The sequence below is a fragment of the Dreissena polymorpha genome, chromosome 15 (assembly GCF_020536995.1).
Source record: "Dreissena polymorpha isolate Duluth1 chromosome 15, UMN_Dpol_1.0, whole genome shotgun sequence".
In the NCBI taxonomy this organism is placed as follows: Eukaryota; Metazoa; Mollusca; class Bivalvia; order Myida; family Dreissenidae; genus Dreissena; species Dreissena polymorpha.
The window spans coordinates 25,810,889-25,827,790 of NC_068369.1; the positions used below are offsets into that span (position 1 = coordinate 25,810,889).

The window sequence follows — 16,902 nt, forward strand, 5'->3', positions numbered from 1 at the left end:
GTTGTTTGGACAACCCGGACAATCGTTCGTACTTTATTTTTACAATCCTGACGATGGTTCCTACATATTTTGATAGCACGAACATTGGTTCTTACATTATATCTAGCATAGACATTATTTACTCATTTGATACAACTGAATATGGCACTCTGGGCCGGTATCAACATGTATTTTTAATGTGTAGGTATTAAAATAGTGTGCTATTTTTCATGTTTTATCATATTTGTGTTTAGTTTTTTTTTTCGTGAGCATGAGCATGCTAATGTTAAAATATATATTCGAATATATCGACTTAGTCTGAGATCTGTAATTAGCGAAACATTGCGGAAATAGAGGCTACTTAAACTGCATTGCCACCGTGTTGTAGTCCTAGACGTTTGTTTCTTGGCGTATGAGTGACCATCGACGCATAGGACAGGCTGACCGCGTTCGTTTGAAAGTTCCATGTTGGAAGTGAATTTGAAGGAGTGACCCATTACTATATATGCATGTACATATTGTTTTTACAGTTTTGGCATTGCCTAGAATTGTAGGAACCAATTTCCGGATGTAAAGATTATGTAGGAGCGAACGTTCGGCGCGTGAAAATTGTGGAGGAACGAATAACCTGACTGTCAAAATAATGTCGGAACGATTGTCCGGGTGGTCAAAATAACGTTGGAACGAATGTCCGGGTAGTCAAAACAACGTAGAAACGAATGTCTGCTTTGTCAAAATTAGCGAACGAACGATTGTCCGTGGGAACGAAAGTCCGGATACCTAATAAAGCGCTTAATAGCTAAACATTTTTAATAATCAGAAAAAAATAAAGCAAAACATTTAACGCATTTAGCAGGCAACGGTAAAAGAAAACTCCTTCATTAAGTAGGGCCTTGTCCTAAAATAAGTGTGCGTTAGTTAACGAAACAACATAATCAAAACAAGCAATTTCGTTAACCACATCGTGATTAAATAATGCTTACGAAAAAAGTAACTTTATATATTTATTTCACATATTTGCCACTTAAAAACACGTATAAAGAGTTATAAATATGCATGCATAGACTGTTCAGTTTACATTATTACTTGGGTGTTAGATTGTTAAATGTTTTTATGCCCCCCACCACTATAGTGGGGGACATATTGGTTTTGCCCTGTCTGTTGGTTGGTTGGTTTGTGTGTTTGTGTGTTTGTGTGTTAGTTTGCTACAACTTTAACATTTTGCCAAAACTTTTGCAATATTAAAGATAGCAACTTCATATTTGGCATACATGTGTATCTCATGGAGCTTCACATTTTGAGTGGTGAAAGGTCAGGGTCAATGTCATCCTTCAAGGTCAAGGTCAAATATATAGCTTCAAAGCGGCGCAGAAGGGGGCATAGTGTTTCCGACAAACACATATCTTGTTTATTAAAGTTACTTAAAGATTTATTGACTAATCACATGCCTATATGCATATTATTGACGTTATTGTAACCAGTGTCAGTTCTCATGGAAATCCCGAATGTAACAATAACAATAAACTGGTATGAAATCATCGACATTATCCGTAAAAGAAAGTAGCACGTTCAGTCTCGTTCTGAAATTCGAAGCGTCACGTGATATCCAAAAATAGTATCCGGGGTTGTTTTGTGAATCTGGTCTATTGTTTCTCTGCCAAATAACAAAATTATTCTGGTGTATTGAACAAATCATGACCGCTAATGAGCGGGAGGTTTTTGCTTATTTAGCTTGAGTAAAACCTTGTTAATACTCAACACGTCACATGTTTGGTCCAATCTTTATCATACTGGCTCTTTGCTCTTTGCTCTTGTGATATATGGGTCGATTTCAAAAACATATTCTGTCTTAAAAAAGGCACCAGGAGGCTGGGCAGTTTTTCTTGTATGGCTATATTGAAACTTTGTTAACACTAAAGAAGCCATGGCTTTGGTCTAATCATCATCAAACTTGCTAAGAAATTGTGTTGAAATGATATTCTAAAGGCGTTCAACATTTATTACATTGGCAAATTGGCATTTGTGTCATGCCATACTATGGATTGAAAAAATTACTCCAGTCGACTCAAATTGTATTTAAAACAAATTCTGTCTATGTTTTATGTATATCATATTTAAAAGTTAAACAGTTGTATGTTCATCAATAAGACAATTAATAACAATTATTTAGTGCTTATTCAAACACTATAAAGATTATTTGTACAATATACAGTATCCCTATCGAAAATTAGGACTAATTAAACCACTTTTAATAAGAGTGTGCTAACATCAAAGCCAGTTGTTGGCATGTTGATAAAAGTTTCAGGGCGTTGAAGAATATTTAAAACATACACTCATACATTAACTTATCATAAAATGTTAAGGTAATCTAAACATAATTGTGAGAAGCTAGAGAAATAAGTGAATATTAAAATTCAGGAATATGGCCTGCAAAATATTGCTTTGAGTATGCATGTCCGAAGATGACCTTTAATCTTATATATTTAACTATTATGTTTCTGTAAATAGACAAGTGACGTTCAGTATTATTTCGAGAACAATTGTGACTTAGTTTACAAATTGCTGTTGGTATAAATAAGAATAAGTCATTTGGAAACAGCTTTCAACAAATCGAGTGCGCACAAATAATTACATAGGACCAATGCTATTTTATAACCGAATACATATGCAAACAATATTTAAATATAGTTCTATACAAACTGTGACTTTTCTGATTCGATGATACATGCTCTAAAATCAATTATTTCACAATTCTTGATGATATTTAAAGGTAATCGTACCCTACAAAGGTTTGAAGGTGCAGTATTTGTTTATCTAGCATAAATTTACATTATTTAAGCCAATTACATGTTTTTCCATTTATACTAAGTAAACATACACATATTAATAAATCATATATAATTAACTCGTTCACTTATCAAATTTGTAAATAAAATCCATGCTATGCACATGTGTTGATCCTCCTTCCATAATATGGGAATTCTTGACATTGCATTAAGTGTTACAAGCTAGTGTTTATACCATATTAAATGTCAACACATGTGTTTCATTGAACGTTTACACTTTACGTGAAAGTGAATTTTGCCTTATTAAATACAATTATAATTATTATATTGTATATAAGAAATAAAACATTGAAAAATGTATTTTATTGTACAACTTCTGTATCCAGGTTTGCCACTGATTGGAAAATACCTAATGTACTTAACTCGTTTAAATTAATTACACTGTATAGTATGTGTAGTGTATGCGTTCAAATTTTAATTTAATTTTGTAAAATTAAAGATCTTTATTGTTCAATTATAAATAGCTATGGCCTAATGGTAGAGTTTCCGCTTTGCACCCAGATCACGGATTTTATTATCCCGGTCTAAGCGTTCTTTAGGTCTACCCCAAATACACCAAGTTTTGGTGCTTACAAGGAAACAGACCCGAGAGCATTACAACAAAGCTAAGGCTACCGATGCGATCGAGCTTAAATACATTTGTTTAATCTAAAACAATTTAATATAAATATGTTAACAAAATTCATATGAATCATTTGAAAAGGAAGTAATGAATTAGTATCTAACTTAGTTAGAATGGATGCTATAATGTAAACCAAGGTACAACAAACATTATGTTATCCGAACATTTATGCCTTGTAAGGTAAACACGCTAGTTCCTCTTAAACAAAATTTATATAATGATTTTATCGCTAGAGTTATTTCTTGTTGATGCTATGCAACTTTTGTCATCACTGTTTGTAAACACACAGGTTCTAGTCCTATTCCTGTAACAAAGTTAATAGTTCAAACAGTGTAAATTGTCAACATTATATTCGACCGCTCAAGCCCCCCTCAAAATTTAATTGTTTGGGATGGTTGATTTCCTGAGACAAAACCAAACCTTCCTGTTGTTTATAAACAAACAATTTTGACATATAGCAAGTAGGCATACGGTTTGTAAAAAGCATCTGTATCATAACATCCACAACATAATTTATTTGGGCATGGTAAATTCTCCAAATTAAAATGTTGAATTAAGTATGGAAACTCAAAATTAATATTTTTCTCCTTTTAATATTATACAATACGGATTGCTGTGGAGCCTTTATGGCAATTAATCAATTAATTCTCATTTGGCCTTATAAATAATCCGGTTAATGTAATACAACCGACCTTTTTTATCGCCGACCGTTTTCCCACCCGAATGTAACTATGCCGCAGTTAAGCGACGACAATGCTGAATTCAGTCGTGTTTATATAATGTACAATAAACTACCAATACTTTCGCCCACAGTTCATGTTGTCGATTAAGGCCTTTTTTGGTCACTAGCCTTTTGGAAGTCGTTTTTATTCGCCCAAACTTTAAAAAATGATTTTTGAGTTGTTGAAGAACGACATCCGCCTTAACTATACATATGGTTATAAGTTTCTATGCACACCGATGACATACGTCCTTAAATCCAAGATGACTTATAATGGAGATAAGAATGTACGATTTGCGTGGAAAATGACAAACCCGAATGGAATTGACGACAATCGAATAACAAAACGAATAATAAAACAACAACTGAGAATCTACGCATGGCAAATTATGACAATTTCTCATCTCATAAATTAAGTGCACACAAAATATGATATTTGGAAAAGGGGATATTTCCGCTTGGATAACTGTGTATACCATCCCCTCAATTGTCTGTTTCATTTCTAATCCATCTCTGTGACTTTATCGTAATGACATTACAGTGTATGGTACAAAATGAAAAAAATCATTTTAAGGGGTGTGGCAAAAAGAGAGAATTAATGAAAAACGATGCATTTCATAATTTTGCTTTTTTAATGTGAAAACTATTCCTTGTTCATGTTTTGAATAAGTGAGTTTTGAACGGAGACAAGTTGTCTATTTCTTTACCTGTCGGTAGACATGTATACAAGTGTTATAATTCGAGTCCATTTCTTAGCGGTCTATTGTCGAATTTGCCATAAAAGAGCATGTCCAGAATACACCTTTGTCATACATTATGCAATTTTAGCACCTTTAACCATAAATGACTGCGTGTCATCTTTGTCCCAAACTCAAGCTTCACGGTCAGATTTTACTATAAAACTGTTGTTTGATTCCTGAAAACAGAACATTCAAATTACTAGAAATTATAATGACCCTTCTTGGAAGAAAGGTTGGTCAATTGGCTCAACCTGCCCTGCGGACATACTGATGGTCGGTATGTAGACCATTTGTTTTCACACGATAATTAGACAAATAACTATCGATGAACAAAAACTAGTGATATCGTAAATTTACACGGCCCCCGAGTGTATGCCACGTGATAAACCAGGTCGGCAGTTTTCAATAATGCGATAATAATGGGCATTAATCTGCTGAGCAGTCGTTGATTGACTTTTAAGATATATCTTTTTAGGGTTATTGTTTATAAGCACAAAATGAAATCATGTCGTCACATGATAGTTCGTGTTTTTTTATTGTCATCAGTTATTTCTAAATTTAAAGAATCAATTGTCACTGCATTATTTAAGACTAATATATCTACGCTTGAATATGGTAGTTTGAACATTCATGTTATGAGTAGGCGACACTTGTAATAGTATTTGTAAAATCTTATCTTGTTATGGGCAAAGACATGACAATAAACGCTTTTAATCCGCACTGGGGACATCGTCTTCGCGAAGAGAATGCCTCCCCTATGACATTTTTTTCAAGACCAAAATATTGCTTTAATTAAATGTCCGTATAAGGTAATTGTAATGTCACTTAATTTGTTTAGTTTTTTTATATAAATATTTAGCTTATCTTAATACCTAGTTGCTAACGAAGAATGTAATCAGTTTAAAACATCATTTTAGCTATTTAAGTTTGTTTGAGGCTATACAGTGTCCTTAGTATACATGTTTATCTTAAATCAGGAATGAAGAAAGAAATAACATAACGCAATATTGCGAACATCACAAACTTTAAACGTTTATTTCCGTCTATGGAATTTAACATCGCCTGTATCAACTTCAAATTATTACGCAAATGAAGTTAAATGCAAAACCAAACATTTACTTTTTAAGAAAAAAGTCTTCCTCGGTCTGACAAGTTACAGAGTTTTGCTAATTCACGTTGAAATAAAAAAGTTAGGTTATGGATATACATTTTGAGATCACCTTTATAATTGTATGTGATTGATGAAGTTCGGTAAAGACGTTATTAAGTATTAGGGTATGGGATAACTAAACAGTGTACTTAATAAAAAGCTTAATCGGCCTTAAATAGTATGCATTGTAGCTAACTAATGGTACATATGTACATATTTAATAAATATAGTATGTTTTATTCTTATAACAATTTCATGTTTTAAACTTGTATATATAACGCACATTTGTTTATGAATGGCGTTTGTCAAATTATACTGTGAGATAAATCATAATATATTGTTTATTGGAATAAAGTGAGCGTATCCTCTCATGTAACGCGTAATCAAGACAAACAAAACATGTCAACGAGACAACACGAGAGCACATGCCAATTGTACAATGGTTACTTACAAGGGGAGGAAGGCATCTATCAATTGTTAGGTCGATAGGTCAATGGTCAAAGGCACAGTGGATTGTAAAATGAAACTTTATTCAATACAATAATCAGTGTGAGTACCATTAATACCCATTATAACATACGCTTGGCAGGTTTCAACATTATCGGTTATCCGATCGTCCGGGCCAACCAAAATATTGGTCCCAACAAGTAAACAATTTGTTAGTCTGACAGGACATTGTAAATTCGTTTATTATCTATTTATATGTTATTATTTGCTGATGATATTGCATTATTTACTACAAATCAAGAAAGTCTACAATTACAATTAAATTCTATTTATCAATACTCCTGTAAATGGGGATAAAAAATAAATGTAAACAAAACTAAAATTTGCATATTTAAAAAAAAAGGAAAAGTACATGTTTGTATAGTTGGACTATTAATCAACAGGCTCTTGCAATTGTTGATGAATTCTGCTACTTGGGCCTTAAACTTCAATACACTGGTAATATATCTAAAGCTATTAAGGCAAATAATGAACAAGCCTTAAAAGCTAACAATCATTTATTGTCAATTTAAGTAAAGTGAAGCTTAGCACTAAAACAAAACTCTCTCTATTCGACTCCCTAGTTGTTCCAATTATTCTCTATATATCTGAAATATGGGAAATTTACAACATTAAAGAAGTAGATAAACTTAATTTTAAATTTTGTAAAACTATTCTTGGTGTACGCTCACAGACTTCTAATGCTGCTGTTTTAGGTGAATTTGGCCGATTTCCTCTTTCTAAAATATGTAAACAACGTGCACTCAGTTATTGGGTTAAAATTAAGCAAAACCCGAACTCTTTGACGCACACTGTTTATAACGAACAATGTAATATTTACAATGATACGAATAATAATAACACAAATATGTGGTGTGCATTTGTAAAACAACAATTAGATCAACTAGGGCATGGTATATTCTACAATAACTTAAATGATAACTATAAGTATTCTTATGAAATTAATCAAAGAATAAAAGATCAGTTTATTCAAAATTGGCACGATACAATTAATAACCAACCGAAATTAGAATACTACAAAATGTTAAAGACTGAATTCGCTTATGAAAAATATTTAGATTGCATTAAAAATAGAAATAATAAACAACAGTTATCCAGATTTAGACTTAGCGCTCATAAATTCGAAATAGAGATTGGTAGATATAATAACATACCCAGAGTTGAACGTAACTGTAAACTATGCAACGCAAACACTGTTGAATCGGAATATCACTTCTTTCTTACTTGCTCCATCTATAAAGATCTACGAACAAAATATTATATTCGATCTAATTGGCCAAACTTAGTCAAATTTAAAAATATACTATCTTGTCAAAATACTACAGTAATAAACAATGTTGCAAGATTCATTACTGAGGCAATGCAACTCCGTGATGAACAATTAGAAGTATTGGCTGCTTCTTACATTAATGTTGTATGAAATCGTTAATATATTGTTTATTTACTACATTTTTCTTCTTACATAATTGTCAATACATTTACTTTTTAAAATGATGTTTGAACACTTTACATAGTTATTTATGTGTACAATTATGTATGTTCTTTGTATTGGACTGATGCACTTCGACAATAATTTGTTAACTTGAATATGTAAATGGTCAAATGCATTTTGCCGATGTTCCAATAAAAACTTGAAACTTAATAAAGTGTAAGATGCGGGAAGTGTTTCGATTCGCATAGAACATAACGTTACACTCTATAACATTCAGCAATTATTGTGTGTGTTTTTTTTATCCCAGGCAGAATGCGTAAATATATAGTTTTGGCGTTTTTTATCCGTTTGTCACACACTTTTCAGGACTAGAACTCAGAAACGATATAAGATTGCAAGATAAAACTTCATGGTGAAGATGTAAAACCGAGTACAAGTGCCATACACAAGAACTATAACTCTGCACTCTCATAAAAAGGTTTATTACGGTTTTATCCCCCGTAAAAGACAAAAGAATACAGATTTGGCGTTGTCCTTCTATCCGAAAGTGCGTCTGTCAGTCTGTTTCCCTTTTACAAACTGTTCAGTTATGGCGCGGGATATCAATCGAACGAATTAGCTTGTTTGTTTAGTATTGTGTCCGTCTGTCACATTCTGTTCAGGGCTCTTACTGAGAAATCATACAAGATTTGAATATGAAGCTAAATGTGTTTATATATCAATCAGAATAGGTGCAAAACAAAGAACCATTACACTAAACTTTCTTCAATAAGAGTTATTGTTTTTTTTAAATAATACCCGTCTGTCACAAACTGTTCATTGCAATATCTGAGAAACTATATAAGACTTCAATATGTAACTTCATTTGGGTAAATATACAAATGGGGGAGATGTGTCATGTACATTAACCACAGCCATAGGCTTTCTAAAATTGGAGTCATTGTCCTTTTTTATATATGCCCGTCTTTCCCAAAATTTTCAGTACTATATACCAACAATTATATGATATAAGATTTCAAGAAGACACTTCATGGGTGTATAGGTTATCAACGAGGAAAAGTTCGTATACAAGATACATAAACCTACACTTTCTTAAATAATAGTGATTGTCTTTTGATTTTGAGTGTAATGTAACTGTTCAGTGTTGTTTCTCATATGCGATACACGATGTATACATGAAACTTCGTTGGCGTTTATAAATCAATGAGGAGAAATGAAATGCAAACAGCCGTAACACTACACTTGCTTAAATAAGACAATTTGCACTTTGTTAACTTTGTATATATCCGTCTGTCACAAACTTGTCAGGGCTATATCTCAGGGACTACATCAGATTTTTACATTAACACTTACGGTTGTGTACACAGAAATGAAGATAAGTCACATTAATAAGGCCCATAGCCATATATTTAAAAAAAAGTCATTTTTCCTTTGTTTTGTGCGTTTGATGACTGTCTGTAACAAAATAATTCAGGATTTTCTGTAATGAACTTTATAAGATTTTAACCTGAAACTTCATGTCTGTATAAATATATCAATTAGACGAAGTGACATGCATACGATCCCTACTTTGCTGATTGTGTATGATGTACGTATGTCAAAAGCTTGTTATTGCTATATTTAAGAAACTTTTTAATATTGAAATGTTATGGGCGAATAGATATCAATGAGCAGAAATGACATGTGCAAGAACAATAACCGTTTTTTATCTTAAATAAGAATAATTGTCCGATGTTTTTATGATTAATTTGACTGGGCTATATCTTATATACTTTACAACATTTCAACATCCGCTTAATGTTTGTATAGATATATATTAGTGACAATTTACATCAATATAATTGTGGTGTGTTTAATACACCTAATGTAATTGTATTGTTAGTTTTCGTATGATGTATTTTCAGGACTATATTTCATATACGATAAGATTTTAGCAAAATACTTCATGGAGTAAAACAATATTTAGAAGAAGTATGCTGCGTCATAATCATAAACCAAAACTTTATAAATACGAATGATTGTCCTTTTTTGTATGATGTAGGATTGCTGGGCTATATCCCAAACACAATACAAGATTCAAACACTAAACTTTATGGGTGTATTGATCAAAATGCGGAAGAGAGCCATGCACAGAAACCATAACTCTATACTTTTTCAAATATTAATTATTGTCCTTTGTTAATATGTATGAAGTAAATGTTCAGGGCTTTATCTCTGATACACTATTTTTGTGTATACATATAAATAAGGAAAACGCCATGCAAAAGAAACTAATCATTACAATTTGATTAAAAGAGTTTTTACCGGTTTTTTGTTTGTTCCATAAAAACATTTTTAATGTGTTTATTTTACTATCAAGTGGTTGTGTAATAACATTTTTCTCCTTTATCAGGCCGTGTGTCACAGGTAAGATGTACAATCTTAGGTCGAATGTTACAATTGTTATACTAAAAATGCCTTTATAGGATTAAACCATACATCAAGAGATTATAAATGCCCCGATAAAATGGCATCGTTATCAGTTAATGCGGCACCTACAAGACCCATGTCCATATGGTTAAGATCAAGGTCACAAAAAGTTCGTTGCACACCGGGTGTTAAAGATTTATCACATTTTATTCCTTAAAAGAGTTTTCTATAAGGTTGTGTTGGTATCTTCAAATAAAACAGTGTTGCTTTTATATAAACGGATTGCTTAATGGGGCAAAACAAGTGTCGTTACACACAATGTAACAAAACATTTTAATATCATCATTTCTAACATGTGTTTTGAAAGGTAGACAAAATTAAGTTTTCGCAAGGGGTGTGAATAGAACATAGAACGACTTCGCATATATTAGTTGTTACTTATTTGTGGCCAAAACCTAAGTTACCAGGTCACATTTAAACAGTTGTACAGGCCTCAGGTATAATTAAATATTGATGGAATTCGGCCAAAATCTTTATCTACAGTAGGCGCTGAAATTTAAACTCGGCAAAAATAAAATCTATGTCACATACGTTTTGAAACTGGATCACTAGGTTAAGTATCCATAATACAATTTTACCAACCTACGGGCTCCATCAATGACTCGTATTTGTAGTAACTTGGTGAGAACTTTTATCTTTACAATATCTAGGCCCAGTTTGAATCATGTCCATGTGCATTGTTATATGGATAAATCTTTAAAAAAAACTTTATTCAAATCCGGATTTCACATTTATGACTCAGTCTTGATGAAAATTGGTAAGAATGTGTATTGGCTTTACTGCGCACAAAGCGCTCACGGTGAGCAGCTTACATCAAGAGTCAGGCGTCATACTGGGAGGGATTTGCCTGGTCAAATTATTGCGTTACCACTTTAAAGGTCACATTTTCAAGTCAATATTAGATATAGGCCAACGTTGAATCTGCTTAACGTGCTTTAAAAACCTATGTCTCCATTTCAAATCTTAGAAAAGCCTTATTGACACTCTTATGTCACAATGTATGGCACATAAATGATGACACGTGGTCGGAGTGTTTATCTAGACACTTTATTTGCACAGTTCGAATCTTGATCACATGCGTCCAAAACAAGGTTACCAGATGAATTATTAAACAAACGTCATTTACATTCTAGAGGTCACATTTATGTCTCAAATTTGTTAAAATTTAGATTATTTAGAAAGTTCCTAGGCTGAGTAGGATTTAGGTCACGTTCTTTCAAAAACCAGGTAACTATCTTAAATCATATAAACACCTTTTTACTATTAAGAAGGCCACATTTAAGACTTAATCCTAATGGTAATTATTTAAAATGTTTATCTTGTATGTATCATAGCTTAGATAAATCTAGTCCATGGGTCCTAAAATTGATCCCTGTGTCAAATATTAGAAATATATTGAAACCAACATATAGAGGCGACCTATATGGCTTGAACTTGAGGGTGCTTGGCCATAATGTTAAGCTATACATTTTGTAGACTCGGTTTTAATCTGGGGATACGTGCTTTTTAACACAGTTCAACAGTTTAAATTCTTGAAAAAACTAAATAGCTATGTCAATCAAGAAGTACAAATAAGATTAATACTGTACATGTTCAGGATATTCTATGAATTCTTTGACATAAAATCATTTATTGGAACAAATCTTTAAGTAAAGTGTAGAGTTGGTTTTAAAATGATAGACGAGATCATCAGTCGTTCTCTGTCCGTCTTGCGTTGTGCGTCGTCACAAATGACTTCTTCAGTACTCTAGAGACCGCATTTATTTCCCAATATTCATGAAACACGGTAAGAATATTGTCCCAATGATAAATGCGACGAGTTTGAAAGAATTTGATGTGTGTTAAACACCTGGGTCAATAGGTAAATAAAAATAAAAAGCTTGTGAACACAGAAATCACAAATTTGCCCTATTATCATTGACACTTACTTAAAGGATTTGTCCCAATTACATGTCGACTGGGTTTGAAAGTGCTTCCGGTCCATTGTAAAACATGGCTGACAGGGAGCAGGGCCATTTTCCGTTTAACGTCTATTCTCTGTTAACACTTTAAAAGTAACATTTGTTGCCCAATCATCTTGAGACATGCACAGACAAAAACGTTCTGATGCTTTTTCAGCCGAGGTCTTAAATGATTTCATCCTGATACATATTTCTGATATTGCTATGGTTAACGTTTTGAAACTCAAGCCGTAAAATTAATTATCAAATCTCCATGAAACTTTCTTTGATCGTTTGTCCAGATTAAATCTCGGCGTCGTTAAAAAATATGTAATATGGGTTCAAAATCTAGGTATCTTGGTTTAATTAAAGTAAAAGCTTGTGGATGTACATATTGCCCAGTCTTTGCTTAGATTAAAACTGGGTCATGCGTTGTTAAACACTAGGTCACTAGCACAATTAAAAGAGAATCAAGTCACAGTTATTGGCTGATTTATATAAAAGAAGGTTAAAACAGTTTTCCAAATAATTAGCGGGCGAGAAATAAGAAACGAGTAAGTCATTAAGTCAAATCGAAAAAAAGGCTTATGGACACTCGAGGCACAAATATTGCACGATACTTATTGAGAACATTACTTTTGTCGAAAAAGGATAAAACGTACACATAAAATATGTCACTAGTTCAGATTAAAGACAATGAACACAATAGAAGCCATGAGTATTTCACATCCTTATGATACTTGAATAGAACATTTGTCCAAATAGTATCCAGTACGATCAAAATTTAAGACAACTTGTGAATACTCTATGTGCCACATTGTTTTTCAATCCTTATTAAACTTTCTCGCAATATTTTCCCCGATATTATACGGGCTTAACTCGGAGATTGGTAACATTTTTATTAAAAACAAGGTCACTTGATCAAAGTTATTCCAATGCTGGCGAATATTCTAAAATGCTACAGTTTTTGCCCACTCATCATACCATTTCCTCAAAATATATTTTCAAATGCATTCTTCCCTTAGTGTTCAAATGGGTCTCAAACAATCGCAAACACTTATCAAAACCGTTGAGTTATTTTGGATCTCAGGTGAGCGAGATAGGGCATTTAACATTCTTATTATTTGAAAGATGTTAAACAGACTTTAGGTAGAGAGTGACCATGAGCATTCATTTTATATCACCCTGTATTCCATGATATTGTTTTTCGAACAACAATTATATAATTGTTTAAAAGCTTACAATTGAAAATACAAATATATATGGTACATACTATCACGTTCTCGTAAAGTACGAATGTACCAGGGTTTGTCAGCTGGACTGTGAACTAATTTTTGTAACTCACTCTAACACAACGTGCCTAAAGTGAGCTTTAATAATACCTTTTTACAGCCTTCTTCGTGCCTGGTCAACATGTTCCCTCTTTACACCTTTGATGCCACATTTACTATCTTATCTTCATAAAAAGTGGTCTGAACATTATTCACAATAATATCTTGAGCTCATTTGAAAATGGGTCTTATGAAGTAATCAAACTGGGTTAATAGTAAAATTAAAGAGAAAGTTTGTTTGCACTCTAGAAGTCACATTACCTTTGTGAAACTTTGTGTTTTTAATGAGATCACAGCTCAGTTTTAAAATTGTTCCAGATCCGTTTACAAACATGACCGCCAGGGGCTGTGCAGTTTTTCTCATAAGGCTACAGTAAAACATTGTTAACATGAAATAATGTACATATACGATCCAATCTACGTGAAACTTGGTTGGAACATCTCATGTAATATATTGGACGAGCTTGTAAACGGTTCTGGTCGGTTTAAAAAAAGACCGCTAGTGTCGGGTTGTCTTTATTTTGTAATATCTTTATGAAACCTGGTCAGAAATTTTTTCATTTAATTTGGGTCTATATAATGTCTTGTCTGAGTTCTATACTTTGCCATTGAAGGTCAAAATGTAGGTCAGTATGTAAACTTGAAATACCTTTATGACACTTTAAAAGTAATAGATTTTGCCTAATCAGAATGAAAGTTTCAGAAGATATTACTTTGGTCTTTTGATATCTATGTCGACAGTCGTTCAAGTCCGTTAACACAATAACTTCCAGAGGGTGGGAAAGTTTTTTTTCCCTGTTACTTCTGGTATAATATGTTTGTATTCGTCCCACTCATATATTTCATGCTCTAAAACTGTCGTCAAACCAGAAGCCTTTTTAATTTCCTATGTTTAAACTTGGGCTGAAAATAAGTTCCAAAACAGATCTTATCAATACTTTTCGTTGGGTCTCAGGTGAGTACACAAGAGCCTTTGGTTCTCTAGTTATTGTTAGCGGACGGCATTCGATCAGTTGGCCATGTTTACTTTATGTTTAAACGTGTCTGATTTATGTGTTCGAGTTCATGAAATAATGCTTGAAAGTAATTGGGGTGCTTGATTTAGTCTAAGAGTTATCGTAAACCGGTCTATCGCAAATACATCAATTTTTCGACACTTACAATTTTGAACAAAATAGGTCGCCTGCTTTTTTAATATATGAGAAATGGTATTGAGATTTATCAATTCATACAAAGTTATGATACTAATATATTTTATAGGAATGAATTTACAGACGAAACAAGTTGGACGCGAACGCTATTTACGAAAACTAAACTTCAAAGTCCCTATAAAAAATAATCAGTTGGCAGAGGCTATATATCTTTCATTACCATGTTGGATAACATGTTGGCCTCCAGAAGCAAATTTGCTATGTTAAATGAAACGACCTGTAACTGATGTTTTGAAATTGCAAATGTTTACCCCGTTATAAAGAGAATTTTTTATAATCGTATATAGTTGTGAGCACTATGAAAATATGAGCTGTAAAAGAACAGCAGGCATTGTTCGTGATTTTATTGCTCTTATAAATGAAATAAGAAAAACATAAATAGCCATTCGGGGGTTAAAGTTAATTATGATTGTTAGAGAAGTAACAGGCAATTCTAGGCAACACATTATGGACCTTATTCGAAATGTAATATTGACTTCTCTAGGTAAACTTGTTAGGAAGAAAACTAGACATTGCTTGATAAAGTAATCTAAAGTTACCACTGCTCTTTTTGTGCAAAAAAATCCTTGAACATGTGTTCGACTTATGACCTAATCTGTTATTTGCAGTAATTGAGGAATAAATGTTTTGAAGGAATTACCTAACTTTTTACTATATATTGCAGCTTCGAAGGATGTCACTATGTCTCTGAATTGCTGCCTTGTAGCTGCCCTTTTTACCTTTGCTGCTCTCCAAGTCATCATTATAATTCTCTATGCCTTTTGCAAAGCTGCTCGTGAGTATATTATTTATCTAAATAGAATATATTATATTTATTAAATTTGAAAACAATAGTGACATTTTAACCGGTTTTATTCTGAAATGTGCTGCTTGTTTGTCACGTAATTTCATGATTTCTATTTTGCCGTCGAGACTGTAGCCTAATGTTATTTAAGTGATCAAAGGTTACAGTGGGGACATGGCTGGTAAAAGCGTTAATTATTATGAATGGAGAAATATATCCGATCCATTCCAACCCTTATAAAACAATCTGAAAAAGTGAAGTTGATTTCGACTGTTTTACATATGTTCGGATAACAATATATGACCTACTATTAACAAAAGTATTCTATTATTGATATGTTGTCCTATTTCAGAATATTTCGTGTTGATGCTGATTGTAAATTATGCAAACTACGTAACTTTGGCTTGTTCGATTATCATGGTTGGCCTACTTGTGGATGCATGCCCAGGTAAATCAAATATCTTACTTCAGATTGAAATATACTCAGCCTTTGAATTGTTTTGTGTTCGGCCCTAGCCCGGTCCAGCTAATGGTTTGAGCATTTCAAATGCCCATTTTTTCAAATACCATATATAATTATTATGATACACATTTGAACAAAACAACTGTCATATTTAAAATTTTACGAATATAACGGCGCAATAATTTATCAATGATTCCAAAACGAAACCAACGATGTGTAGATCTAAACGAATCCCTTCTATAACAAATAATTAAATTACCACTAAATACACAAAATTAGATTCTACATCAAACATTTTGATAAGTATCTTTTATCTATAAAATAATCCTAAGAAAAAAAACATGCAATTTAGACAAGTGATATTTCATTTAGACTGGAAGTGAATGTATTTCTATGAAACATTGTCTTATACATTATTAGATCATAATCATATATGTACACATGACCTTTTTATGACTAGATTGTGTTTTAGATGACACATGGAAGTAACGTAATAAACATCGTATCATAAAAAAATAAGTGCAGCATTCATCGGACCACTGTCTGTAAACTTGTGTCACTGATTTAATTTATGTGTTTACTAGTTTTGATACATGTAAATACAGTTTGAAGTTAATACAACTTTATTTCAGACAACATTTATAAACTATTTATCTTGATAGGAGAATCAGGTCATTAACTGAATGGATCTTATAAAATATGTTGAT

The 16,902-nt window shown here is 32.5% G+C and overlaps 1 protein-coding gene across 1 annotated transcript in view; it reads left to right on the forward strand.

The window, feature by feature from the left end:
- LOC127859628 (uncharacterized) overlaps nt 1-16,248 on the forward strand; it is a 90,879-nt gene extending 74,631 nt beyond the window's left edge. Inside the window, exons 6-7 of the mRNA XM_052397132.1 lie at nt 15,613-15,723; nt 16,085-16,248. Of these exons, the coding sequence (XP_052253092.1) occupies nt 15,613-15,723; nt 16,085-16,248 (275 nt within the window). The remainder of the gene's footprint in view (nt 1-15,612; nt 15,724-16,084) is intronic.
- The last annotated feature ends 654 nt before the right edge of the window (nt 16,249-16,902 follow it).